Raw genomic sequence first — 19,073 nt, forward strand, 5'->3', positions numbered from 1 at the left:
ATTTGTGTTTTACTTGTCTACTTATACTTTTATCGCTGTTTCTAATATCTTCAATTATTTTAATATAATAAACTCATTTGTAAAATATTTGTTGATATGCCAGGCACTGGGCTAAGTGCTTGATAAAAGATCAGTAACAGCTAGTGGGGAAGCTCCATACCTAAATACTTTTGATATTAAGATGAGTGCTATAGGGGATGCATGTAAGCACAAAAGTGAGGTTACCTCTGCTTGTTCTTTGAGTATGCGGATTTGTGTGTGTGTGTATGTGTGGCATATCTGCAGTTCATTTCAGTTCAGTTCAGTCGCTCAGTCGTGGCCGACTCTTTGTGACCCCATGAATCGCAGCATCCCAGGCCTCCCTGTCCATCACCAACTCCCGGAGTTCACTCAGACTCACGTCCATCGAGTTAGTGATACCATCCAGCCATCTCATCCTCTGTCATCCCCTTCTCCTCCTGCCCCCAATACCTCCCAGCATCAGAGTCTTTTCCAATGAGTCAACTCTTCGCATGAGGTGGCCAAAGTACTGGAGTTTCAGCTTTAGCATCATTCCTTCCAAAGAAATCCCAGGGCTGATCTCCTTCAGAATGGACTGGTTGGATCTCCTTGCAGTCCAAGGGACTCTCAAGAGTCTTCTCCAACACCACAGTTCAAAAGCATCAATTCTTCAGCGCTCAGCTTTCTTCACAGTCCAACTCTCACATCCATACATGACCACAGGAAAACCATAGCCCTGACTAGACGGACCTTTGTTGGCAAAGTAATGTCTCTGCTTTTGAATATGCTATCTAGGTTGGTCATAACTTTCCTTCCAAGGAGTAAGCGTCTTTTAATTTCATGGCTGCAGCCACCATCTGCAGTGATTTTGGAGCCCAGAAAAATAAAGTCTGACACTGTTTCCCCATCTATTTCCCATGAAGTGGTGGGACCGGATGCCATGATCTTCGTTTTCTGAATGTTGAGCTTAAACCAACTTTTTCACTCTCCTCTTTTCCTTTCATCAAGAGGCTTTTAGTTCCTCTTCCCTTTCTGCCATAAGGGAGGTGTCATCTGCATATCTGAGGTCATTGATATTTCTCCCGGCAATCTTGATTCCAGCTTGTGCTTCTTCCAGTCCAGCGTTTCTCATGATGTAGTCTGCATATAAGTTAAATAAGCAGGGTGACAATATACAGGCTTGACGTACTCCTTTTCCTATTTGGAACCAGTCTGTTGTTCCATGTCCAGTTCTAACTGTTGCTTCCTGACCTGCACACAAATTTCTCAAGAGACAGATCAGGTGGTCTGGTATTCCCATCTCTTTCAGAATTATCCACAGTTTATTGTGATCCACGCAGTCAAAGGCTTTGGCATAGTCAATAAAGCAGAAATAGATGTTTTTCTGGAACTCTCTTGCTTTTTTGATGATCCAACAGATGTTAGCAATTTGATCTCTGGTTCCTCTGCCTTTTCTAAAACCAGCTTGAACATCAGGAAGTTCATGGTTCACATATTGCTGAAGCCTGGCTTGGAGAATTTTGAGCATTACTTTACTAGCGTGTGAGATGAGTGCAATTGTGCGGTAGTTTGAGCATTCTTTGGCATTGCCTTTCTTTGGGATTGGAATGAAAACTGACCTTTTCCAGTCCTGTGGCCACTGCTGAGTTTTCCAAATTTGCTTGCATATTGAGTGTAGCACTTTCACAGCATCATCTTTCAGGATTTGAAATAGCTCAACTGGAATTCCATCCCCTCCACTAGCTTTGTTCATAGTGCTGGTTTCTAAGGCCCACTTGACTTCACATTCCAGGATGTCTGGCTCTAGGTCAGTGATCACACCATCGTGATTATCTGGGTCGTGAAGATCTTTTTTGTACAGTTCTTCTGTGTATTCTTGCCATCTCTTCTTAATATCTTCTGCTTCTGTTAGGTTCATACTTAGGTCCATACCATTTCTGTTCTTTATCGAGCCTGTCTTTGCATAAAATATTCCCTTGGTATCTCTAATTTTCTTGAAAAGATCTCTAGTCTTTCCCATTCTGTTGTTTTCCTCTATTTCTTTGCATTGATTGCTGAAGAAGGCTTTCTTATCTCTTCTTGCTTTTCTTTGGAACTCTGCATTCAGATGCTTCTCTCTTTCCTTTTCTGCTTTGCTTTTTGCTTCTCTTCTTTTCACAGCTATTTGTAAGGCCTCCCCAGACAGCCATTTTGCTTTTTTGCATTTCTTTTCCATGGGGATGGTCTTGATCCCTGTCTCCTATACAATGTCACGAACCTCATTCCATAGTTCATCAGGTACTCTATCAGATCTAGGCCCTTAAATCTATTTCTCACTTCCACTGTATCATCATAAGGGATTTGATTTAGGTCATACATGAATGGTCTAGTGGTTTTCCCTACTTTCTTCAATTTCAGTCTGAATTTGGCAATAAGGAGTTCATGATCGGAGCCACAGTCAGCTCCTGGTCTTGTTTTTGCTGACTGTATAGAGCTTCTCCATCTTTGGCTGCAAAGAATATAATCAATCTGATTTCAGTGTTGACCATCTGGTGATGTCCATGTGTAGAGTCTTCTCTTGTGTTGTTGGAAGAGGATGTTTGTTATGACCAGTGCATTTTTTTGCAAAACTCTATTAGTCTTTGCCCTGCTTCATTCCATATTCCAAGGCCAAAGTTGGCTGTTACTCCAGGTGTTTCTTGACTTCCTACTTTTGCATTCCAGTCCCCTATAATGAAAAGGACATCTTTTTTGGGTGTTAGTTCTAGAAGGTTTTGTAGGTATTCATAGAACTGTTCAACTTCAGCTTCTTCAGCATTACTGGTTGGGGCATAGACTTGGATTACTGTGATATTGAATGGTTTGCCTTGGAAACGAACAGAGATCATTCTGTCGTTTTTGAGATTGCATCCAAGTACTGCATTTCGGACTGTTTTGTTGACCATGATGGCTACTCCATTTCTTCTGAGGGATTCCTGCCCGCAGTAGTAGATATAATGGTCATCTGAGTTAAATTCACCCATTCCAGTCCATTTTAGTTCGCTGATTCCTAGAATGTCGACGTTCACTCTTGCCATCTCTTGTTTGACCACTTCCACTTTGCATTGATTCATGTACCTGACATTCCAGGTTCCTATTCAATATTGCTCTTTAAAGCATCAGACCTTGCTTCTATCACCAGTCACATCCACAGCTGGGTGTTCTTTTTGCTTTGGCTCCATCCCTTCATTCTTTCTGGAGTTATTTCTCCACTGATCTCCAGTAGCATACTGGGCACCTACTGACCTGGGGAGTTCCTCTTTCCGTATGCTATCATTTTGCCTTAGGTGTAATTAGGTACTGAACATTTTGACTCAGCAAATTAATTAATCAATCATTGTATCCATCCTGGAGGAGTTAAGCCTTGAGGAAGGTTTCAAAGAGAAGAAGGCATTCCAGATAGAGGCCGTGTCGTTTACCAAAACAAGGCTATAAGAATGATCTTCTGAGGTTTGGGAGACAGCAAACATATCACTACTATGAAATGGCTGCTAAGTTGTGAGTAGAAATGGTAGCATTATCTTCTTGCTTTTAAAGTCCTGTTCTGTTCTTGGTTTTAAGAAGAAAATATTAAATCACCATTAAGTATCTTGTTAGCTCTAGATTTTTTTTTATAGGTGCTCTTTATTAAACTGAAGACATTTTCTTCTGTTCCTGGTTTGCTTAAAGATTTTCATCAAGAATATATGTTGAAGGACTTCTGGTGGTCCAGTGGCTAAGACTTTGAGCTACCAGTGAATGGGGTCGAGGTTCAATCCCTGGTTGGGGAAATAGATCTCACATGCCACAGCTAAGAGTTTATATGCCACAACTAAAAGATCCTGTGTGTCACAACAAAGATCGAAGATTCTATATGTTGCAGCTAAGCCAGTACAGCCAAATATAAATAAAGAAAATTTAAAAATTAAGAAAAGAATAAATGTTTTATTTTGTCAATAATATTTTGAATCTATTGACAAGATCATCTCCTTTTCCTTTTTTATTCTGTTGCTACGATGAATTGTATTGATTAATTTTTGAATATTTTATTGAAGATTTCTACATCTGTGTTCACAAGACATTATTTGTCTGTAGTTTATAATGTTTTTGTCTGGCTTTGGTATTAGGATAATAATAGCTTTATATAAAGTGAGCTGAGAAGTTGTCCCTTCTTTTGTATTTCCTGAAAGTTTTTGTGAAATTGGTCTAATTTCTTCCTTCAATGTTTGGTAGAATTCACCAGTGAAACATTTGGGTTTGGAGATGTTTCTTGTTGAAAGATTTTTTTAAGAATCATTTTTAAAATAAAGGTATTCCTATTTGGGTTATCTGTTTTTCTTCAGTGAGCTTTAATAGTTTATGCTTTTCAAGGAATTTGTCTATTTTGTCTAAGTTGTCAAGCTTATATGCATGGAGTTATTTTTAGAATTCCCTTCAGTTCAGTTCAGTTCAGTCACTCAATCGTGTCTGACTCTTTGCAACCCCATGAACTGCAGCACGCTAGGCCTCCCTGTCCATCACCAACTCCCAGAGTTCACTGAAACTCATGTCCATTGAGTCGGTGATGCCATCCAGCCATCTCATCCTCTGTTGTGCCCTTCTCCTCCTTCCCCCAACCCCTTCCAGCATCAGAGTCTTTTCCAATGAGTCAACTCTTCGCATGAGGTGCCCAAAGTACTGGAGTTTCAGCTTTAGCATCAGTCCTTCCAATGAACACCCAGGACTGATCTCCTTCAGAATGGACTGGTTGGATCTCCTTGCAGTCCAAGGGACTCTCAAGAGTCTTCTCCAACACAACAGTTCAAAAGCATCAATTCTTCGGCATTCAGCTTTCTTCACAGTGCAATTATGACATCCATACATGACCACAGGAAAAACCATCGCCTTGACTAGGTGGACTTTTGTTGGCAAAGTAATGTCTCTGCTTTTGAATATGCTATCTAGGTTGGTCATAACTTTCCTTCCAAGGAGTAAGCGTCTTTTAATTTCATGGCTGCAGTCACCATCTGCAGTGATTTTGGAGCCCCCAAAAATAAAGTCTGACACTATTTCCACTGTTTCCCCATCTATTTGCCATGAAGTGATGGGACCAGATGCCATGATCTTAGTTTTCTGAATGTTGAGTATCTTCTTAATGTTTGTGGAGTCTATAGTGATTGCCCCATTTTATTTCTAATATTGATGATTTGTGTCTTATCTCATATTTTCTTGGTCTGTCTGTCTATAAGTTTATCAATTTTATTGATCTTTTCAAAGGACCACCTTTTGGTTTGATTAAAAACAGAAAATAAACAGACAATTTCAGTGCTTTCTGCTTCTATTAATATCATTTCTTCTCCTTGCTTTGGATTTAATTTGCTTTCTTTCTCTAGTGATTTATGTTGGGCACTTAGATTACTAATTTTAGTCCTTGCTTCTCTTCTAATATAAGCATTTAATGATGTAATTTTCCCTGTCCACACTGTTCTTAACTACATCCCAGAAATTTTGATATGTTGAATTTTTATTAAGTTCAAAATATTTTAGAAGTCCTTTGAGAATTCTCCGTTGACTCATGGGTTATTTAGATGTTTGTTGTTTTATTTCCAGACAGACATTTGGAGTATTTTTTCTGTATATCTTTATGTTATTAATTTCTAGTTTAATTCCATTGTGGTTAGTGAACATACTTTATATGATTTCAATCCCTAAAAAATATTTTGTGACACCTATTAGGATGGCTACTATACAAAAAAGAAATAATAAGTCTTGGTGATGCTGTGGAGAAATTGGAACTGTTGTGCACTTTTAGTGGTATTGTAAAATGGTTCAACCACTATGGAAAACAGCATGGAGTTTCCTCAAGAAATTAAAATAGAACTAGCATATGATCCAATATTGTCACTCCTGGGTATGTAGCCAAAAGAAGGATCTTGAAGAGATATTTGCACACCCAAATGTTCATAGCAGCACTATTCACAATAGCCATCATGAGGAAGTGACCCAGATTTCCACTGATGGATGAATGGATAAATAAAATTTGGTATATACATACAATGGAATATTATTCAACTTCAAAAAGTAAGGAAAACCCCAGGACACATAGCATTATGTTGGATTTATAGCCCCTATGCTTGTATTGGAGAAGGCTATGGCACCCCACTTCAGTACTCTTGCCTGGAAAACCCCATGGATGGAGGAGCCTGGTGGGCTTCAGAGTCTGACACGACTGAGCGACTTCACTTTCACTTTTCACTTTCATGCATTGGAGAAGGAAATGGCAACCTACTCCAGTGTTTTTGCCCGGAGAATCCCAGGGACGAGGGAGCCATGTATGGGGCCACACAGAGTCAGACATGACTGAAGTGACTTAGCAGCATCATGCTTGTAGTAAAATGGTGGTAAACTAAAGGTCTTAAAGTTGTAATTACCTGAAATTTCCTCATGCTGTATTTATTTGTTCAACTGATTTTCTAAGAAGCATTAGCATCAGCATTGGAAGCAGATCAGCTAGATTTGACTCTCAGTGCAGATATTTATCATCTGTATGGCACTGAAGATATTACCCTCTAAACTTTGGTCATCATGTTTATAAAATAGACTTCCTAACAATCAAGTACCTATTTTATAGAAGTGTTGAAGAAATTGAGCATATAAAATATTAGCATAGGACCTTGTACACAGTAAAGGCAACTCTTGTTATAGCTGTTTTTGGTAGTGGTGTTGGTGGTATTATTTTTGAAATGTAAACATGGTTATTTGCACTCATTAATAATTATTAATGTATTATTTCATTAATAATCTCACTGATTTTGATTCATTGTCCAAATATATTTGGAATCTGACCATGTAATGCAACTACAAATCCATTTAGTTGAGCCATCATCTTAAGAAAGAAAAATCAAGTAAATCCTACTGTCACATGCTACAGGATTGATAGACTTTAAGGATGGATATTGTACTAAGTGGACTAAACCAGTCATAAAAGGGCAAATACTGTATGATTCCACTTATGAAATGTGTCAAAAGTTAAATTTCTAGAAACAGAAAGTGCAATAGTGATTACCCGGGGCTGAGGGGGAGGATAAAAGGGAAATTGTTAAAGGGAGAATTTCAGATTTGCAAGATGAAAAAGTTTTGGAGATCTGTTACACAAACATGAATATACTTATCACTACTCAACTGTATGCTTAAAAGAGTTAAGATAGTAATTTTTAGGTTGTGTCTGTGTGGTATTTTTTTTAACAATATTTTTTTAAAAATGAACTTTTTGAGGTTCATTTTATGGATCATAATGTGGTCTAACATGGTGCATACTTCTTGTGCACTTGTAAAAAAACTATGTATTCTGGTCTTGCTAGGTAGAGTGTTCTATAAATGTCAATTAGGTTAAGTTGGTTAGTAGAGTTGTTCAGTTCTGTATCCTTACTGATTTTCTGTCTTCCTGTTTTATTGATTGCTGAGAAAAGAATGTTAAAATCTCCCACTATAATTGTCAATTTCCCCTATTTATCCTGTTCAGTTTTATTGCTTTTTGCTTCATGTACTCAGAAGTTCTGTTGTTAACTGCATACATATTCAGGATTGTTATGACTTGGTGGTAAATTGATAATTTTATCACAACATAATGTCTTTATTTATCCCTACTAATATTCTTTCTTCTGAAGTCTACTTTGTCTTATTTTAATATAGCTACTTAAGCTTTATTTGAATTAGAGTTTACATAGTATATAATTTTCCTTCCTTTTATTTTTAACTTAAATATGTCTTTACATTTAAAGTGAGTTTCTAGCCAGAAAGAAAAGCACCAATACAGTATACTAATGCATATATATGGAATTTAGAAAGATGGTAACAATAACCCTGTGTACGAGACAGCAAAAGAGACACAGATGTATAGAACAGTCTTTTAGACTCTGTGGGAGATATGGGGGATGATTTGGGAGAATGGCATTGAAACATGTATAATATCATATAAGAAATGAATCGCCAGTCCAGGTTCGATGCAGGATACTAGAAGTTTGGGGCTGGTGCACTGGGATGACCCAGAGGGATGGTATGGGGAGGGAGGTGGGAGGGAGGTTCAGGATTGGGAACACGTTTACACCCATGGCGGATTCATGTTGATGTATGGCAAAACCAATACAGTATTGTAAAGTAATTAGCCGCTAATTAAAATAAATAAATTTACTTAAAAAAAATAAAGTGAGTTTCTTAGTTTGACAATCTCTATCTTTATTAGGTATGTTTAGACAATTTACATTCAGTGAAGTTATTGGCATGGCTGGATTTCTATGTTTATTGTTTTCTGATTGTTCCCTCTATTCTTTGTTATTTTCCGTTTTCTACTTTCTTTTGGAATATCATGTGTGTGTGTGCTTAGTCACTCAGTCATGTCTGACACTTTGTGACCCCATGGACTGTAACCCACCAGGCTCCTCTGTCCATGGGATTTTTTTCAGGCAAGAATACTGGAGTGGGTGGGTTGCCATTTCCTCCTCTAGGAGGTCTTTCCAACCCAAGCATCAAACCCATGTCTCTTATGTCCTGCATTGCAGGTAGATTCTTTACCCAATTAGAGTGTTTTTAATAACCTATTTAAATTTATCTATTGGTGTTTTTGTTTTATCTCATATTTGTATTTTGGGCTTGCCATATGGTTTTTCCAGTAGTTATGTTTGGATTTAAGAGTTGGACTATAAAGAAAGCTGAGCGCCGAAGAATTAATGCTTTTGAACTGTGGTGTTGGAGAAGACTCTTGAGAGTCCCTTGGACTGCAAGGAGATCCAACCAGTGCATCCTAAATGAGATCAGTCCTGAATATTCATTGGAAGGACTGATACTGAAGCTGAAACTCCAATACTGTGGCCACCTGATGCGAAGAGCTGATTCCTTTGAAAAGACCCTGATGCTGGGAAAGATTGAGGGCAGGAGTAGAAGGGGACGACAGAGGATGAGATGGTTGGATGGCATCACCGACTCAATGGACATGAGTTTGGGTAAACTCTGGGAGTTGGTGATGAACAGGGAGGCCTGGCATGCTGTGGTTCATGGGGTCGCAAAGAGTTGGACACAACTGAGCGACTGAACTGAACTGATATGATTGACAATTCACATACCTAATATTGCATTGTCTACTTTGAGTTAACACTGTACCACTTCAGGTATAATATAGATGTCTATAGATGTGGATTTGTGTAATATAGATATGAATTTGTTTATTCTGCTCCACTTTTATCATTGTTATATATTTTACATCTCCATGTGGAAAATCCCACACACGATATTATAAGATTGTTTCTAATAGTCTTACAGATTAAAGAACTTACGATTTTTAATATTTACCAGGCATTTGTTATTTCTGTTGCTCTTCTATTATTGTGAGATCTAAGATTCTCTCTAATACCATTTTCCTTCACCTAGAAGAATTTCCTTTAGAGCAGATCAACTGGTGATGATGTAATCTCTGAGTTTTCATTCATCTGAAAATGTCTTTATTTCACCTTTAGTTTTAAAGATTGTTTCACTGTATATAGAAGTCTTGGTTCACAGTTCTATTTGTTTAGTACATTAAATATAATTTGCTTCTGACCCCCATGGTTTTTTATGTGAAATCCATGTTTTTTTAATTTTTGGCCACCTATATGTAATAGGTAAATTAAAGACAGATTTTCAAGATTTTTTTAAAAATCTGTTGTTTTCAACATTTTGGTTGTGATGTGCCTAAGCATAATTTTCTTTGAGTTTATTATGTTTAGTGTTAGCTGAGCTTCTTGAATCTTTTAAACATGCCTTCACCAAGGTGGCTCAGAGGTTAAAGCGTCTGACTGCAATGCGGGAGACCTGGGTTCAATCCCTTGGTCTGGAAGATCCCCTGGAGAAGGAAATGGCAACCCACTCCGGTATTCTTGCCTGGAGGGCTACAGTCCACGGGGTCACAAAGAGTCAGACACGACTGAGCGACTTCACTCACTCACAAATTTGAGAAGTTTCTTATCATTATTTCTTCAAATGTATTTTCTATACCCATTTCCTTGTCTTCATCTTCTAAGATTCCGGTGACATGAATGTTAGAACTTTAGATGTTGTTCCACAGGTCTCTGAGCATTTGTTAATTTTCCCCCAACATTTCCCCCTCTCTGTCTCTCTTACTGGATAATTTCTGTTGATATATCTTAAAGTTTACTGAATCTTAGGACTTTCCTGGTGGTCTGCTGACTAGGACGTTGCATTCCCAATGCAGGGGGCCCAGGTTCAATCCCTGTGTGGGGAATTATATCTCACATGCTAGAACTAAGATTTTGCATTCTGCTAATAAAGATCCTGCATGCTGCAACAAGATATCCCACATGCTGCAACCAAGACCCAGTGTAGTCAAACAAGAAAAATTTTTTTTAAAGTCTGTTGACTCTTCTGTCACCTGCATTGTGCTGTTGAGCCCATTTAGTTTTTTAAAATTTGAGATATTACATTATTCAGTTCTAGAATTTGCATTTTTTCTTATGTTAATAGTTTTAATTTTTTTCTGCTGAGACTACTATCTTTCTATTCCTATACTCCATTGAGCATAATTTTAATATTTGTGTATTAGTTTTCTATTGCTTCAGAACAAATTGCCACATATTTAGCAGCTTAAAACAACATGCACTCCCAGTCTGAGCATGGCCTAGTTGTTCAGGATCTCACAAGGTTGTAACCAAAGTATCATGTGAGCTACATTCTCATCTGGAGTTTGGGGTCCTCCTCCAAGTTACATGGTTGTTGGTAGATTTCAGCTCCTTGCAAGCCTGCAGTTCTCTCCCACACATGGCCGTCTCCCTAAGTAGTTCACATCATAACAGCCTGTATCTTCAAGGTTAACAAACAATCTCTCTCCACAAAGAATCTCTATCCACTAAGAAAGAATCTTCTTTAATACAACATAGTCATTGAAGCGACATCTACACTGGGTCTTGGTTGCAGCATGTGGGATATCTTGTTGCAGCATGCGGATCTTTATTAGCAGAATGCGAAATCTTAGTTCTAGCATGTGAGATATAATTCCCCACACAGGGATTGAACCTACTTTTGCCATAGAAAGAAATCTAATTGAGGGATTGGTATCATATCACCTTTGTCATACTCTATTGCTTAGAATTAAGTTACAGATCCTGTCTAGACCCAAAGATAGAAGATTATACAAAGCCATGGTTACCATGAGACAAAAAAATGACTGGGAGGTCATCTTAGGATCTGTTTTCCATGAGCTGCTTTCAAGTGTTTGATAATTCCAACATCTGGATGATATAGGGTGTGATATCTTTTGACGGACTTTTCTCTTGAGAATTGATCACATTTCCTGGTTCTTTCTATGTTGACTAATTTTGGATTGTATCCCAGACATTGTGAATGTTATGTTGTAGAAAAGATGGGTCACATTATTATCCTTTAGATAAATTTTTAAAGATACTTAACATGTCCAAGTTACAGGACACAAGTTCTATCCTGCCTTCTGTGGATTGGAGTTCTAATCTCACTTGAGTTTTCCAAGTCATTAGTTTACCGTTTTATTTCTTTTCCATGCTTATGCCCCTCAGGGATTTGTCTAAGTGTTTATATTTTAGTTTATATTCAGTTCAGTCGCTCAGTCATGTCTGACTCTTTGCAGCCCCATGGACGGCAGCATGCCAGGCTTTGCTGTCCATCACCAACTCCAAGAGCCTACTCAAGCTCATGTCCATTGCGTTGGTGATGCCATCCAGCCATCTCATCCTCTGTCGTCCCCTTCTCCTCCCACCTTCATTCTTTCGTAGTGACAGGGTCTTTTCCAATGAGTCGGTTCTTTGCATCAGGTGGCCAAAGTATTGGAGTTTCAGCTTCAGCATCAGTCCTTCCAATGAATATTCAGGACTGATCTCCTTTAGGATGGACTGGTTGGATCTCCTTGCAGTCCAAGGGACCCTCAAGAGTCTTCTCCAACACCACAGTTCAAAAGCATCAATTCTTCAGCACTCAGCTTTCTTCACAGTCCAACTCTCACATCCATACATGACCACTGGAAAAACCATAGCTTTGACTAGATGGACCTTTGTTGGTAAAGTAATGTCTCTGCTTTTTAATATGCTGTCTACGTTGGTTATAGCTTTTCTTCCAAGGAGCAAGCATCTTTTAATTTCATGGCCACAGTCACCATCTGCAGTGATTTTGGAGCCCAAGAAAATAAAGTCTATCACTATTTGCCATGAAGTGATGGGACCGGATGCCAAGTTTTTCTCTCTCCTCTTTCACTTTCCTCAAGAGGCTCTTCAGTTCTTCTTCACTTTCTGCCATAAGGGTGGTGTCATCTGCATATCTGAGGTTACTGATATTTCTCCTGGCAATCTTAATTCCAGGTTGTGCTTCATCCAGCCCTGCATTTCGCATGATGTACTCTGCATAGAAGTTAAATAAACAGGGTGAGAATATACAGTCTTTACATACTCCTTTCCTGATTTGGAACCAGTCTGTTGTTCCATGTCCAGTTCTAACTGTTGCTTCTTGACCTGCATACAGATTTCTCAGCAGGCAGGTCAGGTGGTCCAGTATTCCCAGCTCTTTAAGAATTTTCCACAGTTTGTTGTGATCCACACAGTCAAAGGCTTTGGCATAGACAATAAAGCGAAAGTAGATGTTTTTCTGAAACTCTCTTGCTTTTTTGATGATTCAGCAGATGTTGGCAATTTGATCTCCGGTTCCTCTGCCTTTTCTAAATCCAGCTTAAACATCTGGAAGTTCATGGTTCATGAACTGTTAAAGCCTGGCTTGGAGAATTTTGATCATTACTTTACTAGTGTATGATGAGTGCAATTGTGCAGTAGTTTGAGCATTCTTTGGCATTGCCTTTCTTTGTGATTGGAATGAAAGCTGACCATTTCCAATCCTGTGGCCAGTGCTGAGTTTTCCAAATTTGCTGGCATATTGAGTGCAGCACTTTCACAGCATCATCTTTTAGGGTTTTAAATAGCTCAGCTGGAATTCCATCACCTGTACTAGCTTTGTTCGTAGTGATGCTTCCTACAGCCCACTTTACTATGCATTCCAGGATATCTGGTTCTATAGTGCTTACTACCATGGTTACTCTATTGTGGTTACACCATTGTGATTATCTGGGTCATGAAGATCTTTTTTGTATAGTCCTTCTATGTATTCTTGCCACCTCTTCTTAATATCTTCTGCTTCTGTTAGGTCCATACCATTTCTGTCCTTTATTGTGCTCATCTTTGCTGAAATGTTACCTTGATATCTCTAATTTTCTTTTTTTTTTTTCTAATTTTCTTGAGGAGATCTCTAGTCTTTCCCATTCTATTGTTTTCCTCTATTTCTTTGCACTGATCACTGTGGAATGCTTTCTTTTCTCTCTTTGCTATTCTTTGGAGCTCTGCATTCAAATGTGTATTTTTCCTTTTCTCGTTTGCTTCTCTTCTTTTCTTAGCTATTTGTAAGGCCTCTTCAGACGTTTTGCCTTTTTGCATTTCTTTTTCTTGCAGATGGTCTTGATCCCTGTCTCCTGAACAATGTCTCAAACCTCTGTCCATAGTTCTTCAGGCACTCTGTCTTTCAGATCTAATCCCTTGAATCTATTTCTCACTTCCACTGTGTAATGTAAGAGATTTAATTTAGGTCATACCTGAGTGATCTTGTGGTTTTCCCTACTTTCTTCAATTTCAGTCTGAATTTGGCAATAAGGAGTTCATGATCTGAGCCACAGTCAGCTCCCAGTCTTGTTTTTGCTGACTGTATAGAGCTTCTCCATCTTTGGCTGCAAAGAATATAATCAATCTGATTTGGTGTTGACCATCTGGTGATGTCCATGTGTAGAGTCTTCTCTTGTGTTGTTGGAAGAGGGTGTTTGCTATGACCAGTGCATTCTCTTCGCAAAACTTTGACCTGCTTTGTTTTGTACTAAGGCCAAAGTTGCTTGTTACTCCATGGTACTCTTTACTATCTACTTTTGCATTCCAGTCCCCTATAATGAAGAGAACATCTTTTTTGGGTGTTAGTTCTAGAAAGCCTTGTAGGTCTTCATAGAACCGTTCAACTCAGCTTCTTCAACATTACTGGTTGGGGCATAGACTTGGATTACTGTGATAATGAATGGTTTGTCTTGGAAACGTACAGACTTCATTCTGTCCTATGACTATGATGGTTACTGCATTTCTTCTAAGGGATTTTTGCCCACAGTAGTAGATATAATGGTCATCTGAGTTAAATTTACCCATTCCAGTCCATTTTAGTTCACTGATTCCTAAAATGTCGATGTTCACTCTTGCCATTTCCTGTTTGACCACTTCCAATTTGCGTTGAGTTGTAGACCTAACATTCTGGGTTCCTATGAAATATTGTTCTTTACAGCATCGTACTTTATGTCCATCACCGGTCACATCCACAGTTGGGTTCATTCTTCAGGGCTTTTATTGGACCCTTTGGGTCTCTTATTGTGATCCTTTGGGTCTTTCTTGCATTTGCACAGCTTAAAGGTGAGAATGGGACTTGTGTGAGTTCATTTGCAGAATTAGAGGGTCCTTTTACTCCAGCTCTTTCCTGTATAGAATATCTTTCATTAGCCCATTCTTGAGGCAATGAATACTCCCTTTATTGGCTCCTCTGGCAGAAAGACATGGTATATCTCTTGGCTTCTTAGCTGCTCACACAGTCATCACTGCCAAACAACCCCATGACTGAGCAAACCGCTAGAAAGAAAACAAAACAAAATCCAACAGAATTACCTCTATACTCTTTGTCTTCTAGTCGTCCTTTTTATGATTACTCTGCCGTGTAATACAGAATTTCTGCTGGAATTATCACTATTAAACCAATGCTCTGCTGTGCAGTTGTGCAACTGGGATTCACGTCAGAAAATCTGCAAGAGAAAAAAAAAATATGGGACATCACTTTGATGCAGGCACTTGTCTAAGTTTTAACTCTCTTTCATAATCTACCTGCTTTTGGTTACTTTTTAGTGTTTAGGTACTTGATTTTCATGTGTTTTTCCCCATCATTTTTAGTTGCATTTGCAGGAGAGACCGATTATAGTGGGCTTACTCTATATCTGCCAAACTAGAGTGAATGAGTGAAAGTCACTCAATCGTGTCTGACTCTCTGAGACCCCATGGACTATACAGTCCATGAAATTCTCCAGGCCAGAATACTGGAGTGGGTAGCCTTTCCCATGTCTAGGGGATCTTCCCAACCCAGGGATCAAACCCACATCTCCTGCATTACAATCAGATTCTTTACCAGCTGAGCCACAACGTAAGTGGAAAATTAGAACTTGTCCTTTAATTTGTAAACCATTTGTAGTTCAATTAGGTTTCTTATAGACAGGAAAGAGTTTGCTTCTGCTTTTTAATCCCAATCTGACAATGTAAGGCTTTTAATTTGAATGTTTAGATAATTTTTAGCTATATTTGTAATTATGGCTATATTTGTGTTGGAATCTACCATTTTGCTATTTGTATTGTATTTGTTCCATCTGTTGTCTCATTGTTTTTCCTTCTATTCTGACCTTCGTTTGGAGGAGTTGACTTTTTATGATTTCACTTTATCTGTACTCTTGACTTATTGGCTATATGTCTTTGCTTTTGATGGTTGCACTTGTCACAGGCTTCCTCAAAACAATATTATGTTACTTTACGTGTAGTATAAGAACCATACAAATATTTTTCCCTTCCAATAATTTGTAGTTTCATATACATTTTACTTCTAAATGTGCTATAAACGTCACAATGCATTATTATTTTTGCTTTGCTAGTCACTTATCTTTTAAGGAGTTTTCCTTTTTGAATGATAAAAAGTCTTTTATATTTACTGTTAATGGCACTCTTTATTCATTTATATAAATCAAAGTTTGCTTTTGGTGTCATTTTTCTTCTACCCTAAGAGCTTCATTTAATTTTTTTTTTATTATTGAGTAGATCTGCTGATGAGGAATTCTCTCATCTTATAATTTATTGAAAAAGTCTTTATTTAGCACTCAATTTTGAAAGTTTCACTGGGTAAAAAATTCCAAATTGACAGATTTTTCTTTCATCTCTTTACAAATGTCACTCTGCTGTCTTCTGAATAGTGTAGTTTCTGATAAGATGTCTGTGATCATTCTTACATTTGTTCTTCTATGTAATATCCATTTAATTTGAATGCTTTTTAGCATTTTCTCTGTATCACTAGTTTAAATAACTTAGATTTTGGATGCCTTAGTGTAGTTCTCTTTGTGTTTTACCTTGCTTGATATTTATTGATCCTTGTTAATTTTCAGGGTTATCATTTTTGATACATGATAAATTTTTGGCCAGTATTTTTTTGCTTTTATCTCCTTCTGGGAGTCCAATGATCTGTTCATTTCTTTTATTTTTAATAGTTTTTCTTTCTGTGCTTTATTTGGATTGTCTCTTTCCTTATTCTTTGAGTTTATATATCTTTTTCTGCAATGTCTAATCTGTTGTTAATCCCATCCAGTATTTTCATTTTAGATATACTATTTTTAATCTCTAGAAATTCTATTTCTTATTTTTATAAAGTCAGTAATAGTGTCCCCATTTACTTTCCAGATTCTACTAATTTGATTGTTGTCTTTGTTTTGCTTTGTCAGTCTAGCTAAAGGTTTCTCAACTTTGTAGATCTTTTCAAATAACCAACTTTTGTTCAACTTTTGTTTTTATTGATTTTCTCTATTGTTTTCTATTCACTACTTCATTTCCTTTCTTCTGCTTGCTTTGGGTTTAGTTTATTCTTGTTTTTCTAGGGTTTTAAGGTAGAGGGTTATTGATTTGAGATCATTTTTTCTTATATAATTTTGTAATTTGCATTGGGATTTCTTTACTGTCTCATGGATTATTAAGAAGTGTGATTTTAATGTCCACATATTTGTGACTTTCCCAAATTTGTTATTGATTTCTATTTCACTTCAATCTTTTCAGAGAACATACTTTGTATATGTCCTTTTAAATTTGTTGAGGCCTCTTTTATGGCCTAATATAACACTTGCTGCTGCTGCTGCTAAGTCACTTCTGTCCTGTCCGACTCTGTGTGACCCCATAGACGGCAGCCCACCAGGTTCCACCGTCCCTGGGATTCTTGAGTAGAATATATATTCTTTTGTTGGGTAGTGTTCTATCACTACCTGTTAAGATTTATTTGGTTCTTAGTTTTGGTCAATTATTCTATATCCTTGTTGATCTTCTGCCTAGTTGTTTTAATAACTATTAACAATGGGGTACTGAAGTTGGCTGTTATTGTTGAATTGTCTAATTCTCACTTTAATACTGTGAGATTAATCTTCATGGATTTGGGGGCCTTGTTTTTATGTACACAGATAGTTTATAATTATGTCTTCCTGATGGATTGGCCCTTTTGTTGTTAAATAATATCCCTAGCAAATATCCCTACATTACCTTAAGCAATGTAATTTTATTGTTTTAAAGTTTATTTTATTGGATAGTAATGTAGCCACTCCAAATTTTCTTTAGTTGCTGTTTCCATGACGTATCTTTTTCCATTGTTTTATTTTTGATTAATCTTTAACTTTGAATCTAAAATATATGTTCTCAAAACAGCATTTCTTGAATCTTATTTTTAATACAATCTGACAATCTCTGACTTTTGAGTGGGTTGTTTAAACCATTCATATTTAACATAACTGGTATAGTTAGATTTACACCTAGCACTTTAGTTTTGGTTTTCTATGTGTCTTGTCTCTTTCTCCCCTCTGTTGGCTTTTGATGCTTTCTTTTACATTGAATGAGTATTTTCTAGTATAACAGTTAATTTTATGATTTTTTTAAAACTATTTTTCAGTTCCTTTCCCATTTTTTATTCTGGAGCTTACCATATACATGTTAATTTATCATGATCCAGTTCATGTTTTTACTAATTTAATTTCTGTGAGATTTAGATGCTTGACCTATTTACAGCTCCTCCCCTTTTGTGCTAATGTTATTTTGCATACAATAACTGTATATGTTACAAACCCAACACATTATTGTATTTATTACCTTATATAATTTATATTGCATAAGTTCAGTTCAGTTCAGTTGCTCAGTCATGTCCGCCTCTTTGTGACCCCATGGACTGCAGGATGCCAGGCCTCCCTGTCCATTACCAACTCCCAGAGTTTATTCAAACTTGTGTCCATTGAGTTGGTGATGCCATCCAACCATCTCATCCTCTGTCGTCCCCTTCTCCTCCCACCTTCAATCTTTCCCAGCATCAGGGTCTTTTCAACTGAGTTAGTTCTTCACATCAGGTGGCCAAAGTATTGGAGTTTCAGCTTCAACATCCATCCTTCCAATGAATATTCAGGACTGATTTCCTTGAGGATGGACTGGTTGGATCTCCTTGCAGTCCACGGGACTCTCAAGAGTCTTCTCCCACACCGCAGTTCAAAAGCATCAATTCTTTGGCGCTCAGCTTTCTTTATCATTCAACATTCACATCCATACATGACTACTGGAAAAACCATTGCTTTGAGTAGACGGACCTTTGTTGACAAAGTAATGTCTCTGTTTTTAATATGCTCTCTAGATTGGTCATAACTTTTCTTCCAAGGAGTAAGCGTCTTTTAATTTCATGGCTGCAGTCACCATCTGCAGTGATTTTGGATCCCCAGTAATAAAGTCTGTCACTGTTTCCACTGTTTAGAAATGGACAAAATGGAGAGTAAGTATATGTTTATAGAATTTATTATATTAACCTGTGTACTACCATTCTGGTTCTCTTCACTTTTTTCCTGTAGATTAAAGTTACCTTTTGGTGTCATTTCCTTACTTCAATAGAGTTAGTTCTTGCCTAACACTATGGTGCTGTTATTGTCAAATTTATTATATTTCTATATTTTATATTCCCAACAATTGACTAATACACATATTGTTTCAAACAAATTAATTAAAAGGAGAAAAATATATACTTTACTGTCGTTTATAATCGTATAATTACGTTTACTAGTGCTCTGTGTTTTTTTGTTGTGGGATCAAATCACCATCAGAGGTCAGTTTCTTTCACCCTCAAGAACTTTTAGTGTTTCATAAGGCAGATCTGCTAGCAATGAATTCTTTCAGTATCTGTTTTCTGGGAATGTCTTTATG

At 37.4% G+C, this 19,073-nt stretch overlaps 1 protein-coding gene across 15 annotated transcripts in view; it reads left to right on the plus strand.

Annotated features, from left to right (window-relative positions):
- The window catches only part of EDA (ectodysplasin A), a 480,070-nt gene that overhangs the window by 187,240 nt on the left and 273,757 nt on the right, over window positions 1-19,073 (plus strand). Inside the window, exon 4 of one of the 15 annotated variants that reach the window (XM_044937305.2) lies at window positions 3,636-4,321. The exons of the other annotated variants lie outside the window; for them this stretch is intronic. Coding sequence (XP_044793240.2) covers window positions 3,636-3,737 — 102 coding nt within the window. The 3' untranslated portion in view covers window positions 3,738-4,321. Of the gene's footprint in view, window positions 1-3,635; window positions 4,322-19,073 lie in introns of those variants that run through there. 15 annotated transcript variants of the gene reach the window in all.

This window comes from Bubalus bubalis, chromosome X (assembly GCF_019923935.1).
Source record: "Bubalus bubalis isolate 160015118507 breed Murrah chromosome X, NDDB_SH_1, whole genome shotgun sequence".
Taxonomy (NCBI): Eukaryota; Metazoa; Chordata; class Mammalia; order Artiodactyla; family Bovidae; genus Bubalus; species Bubalus bubalis.